Genomic DNA, 6,463 nt, shown 5'->3' on the forward strand with positions numbered 1-6,463 from the left:
AGCGCTGGCGCCTTTGGGTGCCTTGCCTGAGAAAGGGGGTGACCTGTGTACGGTGTTCGGGAGCGATGTGGCCAAGCGCCCATTTTGACATCAAACTCGCTGCTTTGAGGAGAGGGATTAACAGGAACACCGATCCCTAAAAACATTCGAGACCGTGCCCTCCCCGGGGGCAGCGGCATGTATGCCATACCCTGGCTCCAAGTGGCGGTCAAGTGCTTGGTCAACAGCTGGACGCCCCACGGCGATGGGCAGACTGGTCGAGGTGGTGAGGAGGGTGTGGTGGCACTTGGGTCCCCTGTGCCTGCAGGACTTCCCTTTCCTGTCCCTCCTCCCAGATGGTCAGTGTGACCCTGGACAGCACTATGAGGCCTGGCCTAGAAAGGGGGCGCCCCCTCGCTCCTTCTGGGGGGATTAGCTCTGGGGCAAGAGGACTCACACTTCATATCATTTTTTATATATATATATATAGGGGGAGATTGAGAGAGAGAGAGAGAGAGCGAGAGCGCGCGACAATATGTGAAACACACACACATGCACACACGCCCATCACACAAATGAATAAAAATATTTCGCCAGGTTAATGCAGGAACCAACTCTCAGCATTGCTCCTGAGTGCTACAACGCACTGACTAGTTCACTGTGTCCGACAGCCACCTACAGGTGTTCCGACGTGGCCCTCCTCTCCAGGTACCAGTGGGCTGTTCTCATCACACTACACCAGTCTGCATCAGACCTCGGTCTCCGGGATGCAGGTTCGCAAGGACAGGATGCTAAGGTCGGCTGCCATCCAGCCACCCGGCATTGAACGACCTCCAGCTCCTGGGCCCTCCTGGTGGCGCATCTGTCAGGGGCCCCGGCGCACAGGACGACCCGGGGGCTGCCCTACCTGCGTGTGCGGTGGAATGGGCACCTCTTCAGCGGGATCTTGGCCACGTGCTCCCGCAGGCCCACGAACAGGGCGCTCTGGCTGTGCAGGATGAGCAGGCTTCGGATGGGCTCCCGCTGCCTCCGGGGGAACAGCTCGATCTCTTCCAGCAAACAGCTGCCTGACGTCTCGGTCAGGGGCGCCCGTACTTTCTTAATGGTGCCGTAATCTGCAAAGGCAACGGGACAGAAATAAGGCCCGAGGGTGTCACAGTCCCTGGCCGGGCGAGCGGCCACGGCTCTCCAGCCTGGCTGCAGAGACAGTCATCCGAGGAGCTTTGAAAAATGCTGACGCCTGGGCCCGACCCCGGGCCTCATCAGTCAGCCGCGCTGGACGTGGGCCCAGCTGCCGGTCATCATCACAGCTCTCAGCAGAGAACCGCTCAGCTCCCACCTGCCTCGTCCTGAGGCACGTCTCCAGAGCAGAGCACAGCAGAGCCAGCCGTGGCTCAAAGAGCCAGCTTTGCACCATCCCATGGGGAACATCACATGAGAGGCGTTCACAGAGGACGACCTCGGATACCCAGAGTCAGCAGAGGGGCTGACTGAGCCACCCCCGCAGGGCGGACCCCAGGCCCTGGGCGGATGCAGACGTGGAGGGCCGCAAAGCCTGCACCTGTCCCTTCTCGCCGGGAAGGGCGCCTTCTCTGTCTCCCTTCTCCCCTTCTCGCTCTTTCTCTCCGATGTTTCGCTTTGGGATGCTTTTCTTGGTCTCAACTCCCCAAATTCTTCTTTCTTGTGCTATTAAATATCTATTTCTGGCCCGGTCCTTCCCCAGACCTCGAGGATTTCTGCTCACTGCATTTCTGCTCTCTCGTTTATAAGCTTGGCTAGAAGCACTGCCCGAGCACGCATGTCCCCTGACCCACGCAGACTTCCCAGACGGGCTGTGAGAAGCACGGCACGGTCAACACCACAGAGGGACGAAGACTTGACACGTGCCCAGGTGTCCCTGGTGTGCTGTGGTGAGCCCGCTGCCAGGCTGAAAATCCAGCGCACGAAGCCACACCTTCCAGAAGCACCTCCCAGAGCCTCGGCGGTTCCTCAGACCATCCCGCAGGCACTGACTGAACAAAACCCATCGCGGTCCTGAGCTTCCAGCATCGCAGCTCTTATTCTGTAAACACAGGAAACAAGGCTAAGAAGCGCTCTAAAACCGGAAGCCAACCATGAACCTTTGGTTTCCAGGCTTCCTCTCAATCGTTAACCTCTGAAGATTGGATAGAAACTACTTGCCAGTTTTCCGTTTCTGTGAAAGTCCTTAGAAACTGAAGACGTTTACGTTTAAGGAGAAGCTACATATGCAGACATCTATTATCCTCAATTTAGTAAAAAATGTATATCTGAAACACCTCCCGTGGACAAGTAAGATTATGAACTTACTGTGCAAAATGTATGCAGTGTTAGCAAACCATTGCTTAATTTTCGTTTAAGCTAGCTGGTTAAAAAATGGTACTTTTGAGAAAGTTCAAGTATAAACAGATTTATGCTGGCGGTGCAACGATTAAAACGTAGTCCCTGTCTGTGCGTTTGTGAGCATAAGGGGGAGGGCAGCCTACGGATCGGGGCAGCAGACATTTTCACAAAGGCACATTTCATAGACTTAAGGGTGCAAGAAAATTTGCATGTCTTTACTGTGTAAGTCAACTTAATTTTGACTTAGAGATCACAGTTCCCAGCTTGTGGGAAATTCAGCTTCGTGATTTGGGGGGTTTTCCTGCCCAGCATCGTGCAAAGCATCAGTAAACACAAGGCAGTGACGGAGACGAGATGGAAGTTTCAGGGAAGGTGACTTTAGCACAAATGTCTCGGCCATGATACCCCGAGAGGAGGTCCTCAGCACCAGATGGAGGTGACAGGCTTCCTGTAGAGCAGTGACAGGCACAGGACTCTTGGCCTCCCTTTGGGACATCATGATGGTAAGAGACACTGTCCGAACCACAGGATAGAAGGGGAACCACCATGACCCGGTGGGCAGCAAGGCTCCCGCGACAGCTTAAGTCAGAGACCCTTGGGGCAAAACAACATTTTATAGTGAAGCAGGGGTAGGGGTGGGGCTGCGGCGAAGCTGGCGAGTCGTCATCTTGTGTCTATTATTACACTATTTTATGGGAAACACGGGTTACAGAATTAAATCCTATTCAAAAGCTTAACAAAGACTCCTTGCTGTTTATTATTTATTTTTGGACGGACTGTTATTACTCTGAGAAACCTGTCCAAATAATAGTTCACATGGGTTTCAAATTCTTAAGCAATTGCAAGTAAAAAGCCCAGATTTTGAAAGACCTTTAATAATTTGATTAAAAAAAAAAATCACTGATCAAAACTTCCCAGCACATCTTCTGCACCCCTGCCCCCGATATTCCGGCTGGCCGGGGCCCAACAAGGCTGCAGGGCTTAGCATCGCAGGGGACGCAGCTCCGTGTGGATTTGCGTGCTGGTCACCACTACGCCTCAGCAGGCTCTCCTTCACCCTCAGAAGCATCTGACCAGAGGGGCAGCCTCCTGAAGCTCCCATCCCCTTGGCACCCGGCCAACAACCTTGTAGGGACCTCCTTCTGTCTCCTTGAAGACTTTCCTTCCTCAGCCTGCGCCTCGCTCTCGCTCCGTGCCCATGTACTGTTACCCAGTGTAGAACACCTTTCTCACCTGGATGTCTCTGGAACACTCACTCTACTCTCTAAGCTGGTACCACGTCATCTATGGCTGAGCTTGGCCTGGGACCTCTTAACCTCTGCTCTCCCTCTCTGTGCTCCCAAGATGGCCCTGGTCTCTGCACAGGCAGGTCCTCTGCCTGAAGGGGCCTCCCAGCCACCTTCCTCTGATTCCTGCGGTCCTTGTGTCCTTGCTCAGGCAGCCAGCGGGCTTCTCCGTGCCCTCTGCACAGTCCCAGGCAGCTGTGTCCTCCCAGAGGCCAAACACCCAGGACAGGGCGCTCTTTCATTGATTCATCTTCCTCCAGGGTAAGTCTCCTTGAGCAGGGGTGGGATCTTGTTTTTTCCCATCTCAGGGGCCTGGCCTGGTTACCCGCACATAGTAGGTGCTCAATTATTTTATGAATGACTAAGTAGCATGATTATACAGCACATTTTTAAAATTGAGTTATAATTGACATGTGATATTGTGCCAGTCTGAGGTGTCCAATGTGTTAATTTGATACATTACATGTTGCAATATGATTACCTCCGTAGCATTAGTTAACACGGCTCATGTTGCATAATTTAACTACAGATACCTTTTGAAATACAAAATAACCAAGGAATCCCAAAGAATGTAATTCTCCTCGGACTAAATTAAACAACAAAAAAAGAAAGCCTGAGTAATCCTGCTTTTCACAGAAGGGATGGGTTGAAGGGGTGATGTTTCTGAATCACACAGCACTGACATGACGCCACTCTGTTAGAGTAGAGATTTAATCAGCACTCTTTGGCGAGGACACTCAGAATCCCCACCAGCCAGCAACGTGACAGGTAGGTGGTGACCCAGATCTCCCGTGCGCCATTGCGCTCCGGTCTAATGCTCTCCCCTAGTTCCACAACATAAAGTTGAAACGCCTTTGCCATGGAACAAGGATGTGGCAGTCATCTGTTCCTCCCAGTGGCAGAAAAGCCGGGCTCGGATCATAAAAGAGACCCGTGAGTACATGTCTACCTCGCTCATACGACTCTGAAAATCTGCCATAGAAAACTAAAACCAGGTATACCTTTCACACACCTGACGTTCCATGATCAAAAGAAGTTGCAGGAAAAAAAAAAAAATAGATGCCAGAATATGGAAAACCTTTTCATTCGGTCTTTAAAATTCTGAGGTCAGAAATCAAAGAGAAAATTGGCACTTCCTGTCAATCACGGCTCACGTCCCCGAGGAGAGAGGAGAGGGTGATGGAGGAAAGAGAGAATTGGAGATGATGGCACCCAGTGACAGCGCCTTGGCGACAGCTCAGTGCAGGGGACTGACGACTTTAGTACGAACTCACACTATTTGCTTTTAGTGAAAATTTCAACTACTAAAGATGCTATGCACACAAATCTGAGAATCATCTATTTGTAGTTTATCTCTCAAAATAAACACTGTAGATACTCTGAGAGACGCAGAGCTACTGCGAGATTTTTAAGATTGATCAACGCTAACAGCATGGTTTTTATTTGAAGGACAGGAATAGTTGTTATTGCATGAACATATCATTAAATATTGGACTGAGTAACTTATATTTGCCTCAGTTCAGCAGAACAGGAAGCACGTTTATATCCTAAGGGGTCGCCACATTAAATAGAAGCTGCCCACTTAAATTTGAATTTTAGGCTAAACCATGAATAAGTTTTAAGTGCTAGTATGTCCTACTCAATATTATTCATGGTTTATCTAAAATTGAAACTTAAGCGGCCATCTGTATTTTTATTTGCCCAAATCTTGCAACCGTATTATATCCACAGTTCATTTGATCATCTCGGCCAGCTAGTGAAGGTGTAACTAAGGTGGGCATGAGTATCCCCAATTTATAGATGAGAAAGTTGAGTTTCAGAGAGTAGAAGAACTGATAAATATTTCCTGTAAGCTGTACTTTCAAACTCCTGTTAGGGAGTCGGACATGAAATAAGTTTTCACTTCGGTGCTAACGCACAAGATAAAAGATTGCAAGACGAACTCCAAAGTAAACATTAACTTAAAAGTTACTGTGAGGGAAGCTCCGTGATACCTACGAGAGGTAGTTTTACTGAAGATTATTTGCATTCTCTTTTTATTTCATGAACTCTTCTAGAAGTCATAAAACTCAATCAATTGGGAGGTAGCAAGAAAGAAGTCGACACTCTGGTCCATTGGAGCTGCCACCTGCTGCCCATCTGGAGGACATGCACAGGTGGCATCTGCTTTAGAGTGAAGGGTTCCCCTGGTCGCCAGGACCACGTTCCTTCTCCACGTGTGACAGCAACGCAGACAGACACAGTGATCGACACCTCGCTCCCTCATGCTGTCCGTGTAAAGGGTGAGGCATGTCGACACGACTCTGTGCATGAGCAGAATGTGTACGTACACTTAGGAGGTGGCATTTCTGGGAATAAGAGAAAGGGACAGCTACCCCAAGAAACAAGGACCGTGCAAGGAGCTGTCACCGGACCAGACCTGGCACAAGTAAAGGGCTTCACTGACACACGCGTCGATGATCTGAGATCCTTCCCGGGCACAGACCATCAGAGTATGGATCCAAACAATTCCCATCGCTGACTTTTGACGGCGACTAAAGAAGTCATGGAAGACCGGCAGCCAATCTGCTGGCAGATTGAAGACGCAGCGGTAAACCGGGTCGCTGGCTAACAGAGGTGCTCAGTTCCGCCTCGACGTTCTGAGCCACCAGGAAAAGGCGGTAAATAAAATGGCTTTCCTGGGTAGTGTTGGAACACTGTCCCGTGGAAGAGTAATAAATTTAATTTCTGAAGTGACTGCTGGGGACGGAAGAAGTATTGATGCAATACGTATCCAACGACTGGAGTGTACCTTGAACAGGACAAAGTTCCCCCAGAGAGCTCACGCCACAAGCAAC

General features: G+C 50.2%; 1 protein-coding gene across 1 annotated transcript in view; it reads right to left on the bottom strand.

Moving 5' to 3' along the window:
• The window catches only part of SEMA5A (semaphorin 5A), a 411,791-nt gene that overhangs the window by 83,920 nt on the left and 321,408 nt on the right, over window positions 1-6,463 (bottom strand). Inside the window, 1 exon segment of the mRNA XM_006915860.3 lies at window positions 887-1,094. Coding sequence (XP_006915922.1) covers window positions 887-1,094 — 208 coding nt within the window.

Source organism: Pteropus alecto, unplaced genomic scaffold (genome assembly GCF_000325575.1).
Source record: "Pteropus alecto unplaced genomic scaffold, ASM32557v1 scaffold66, whole genome shotgun sequence".
In the NCBI taxonomy this organism is placed as follows: domain Eukaryota; kingdom Metazoa; phylum Chordata; class Mammalia; order Chiroptera; family Pteropodidae; genus Pteropus; species Pteropus alecto.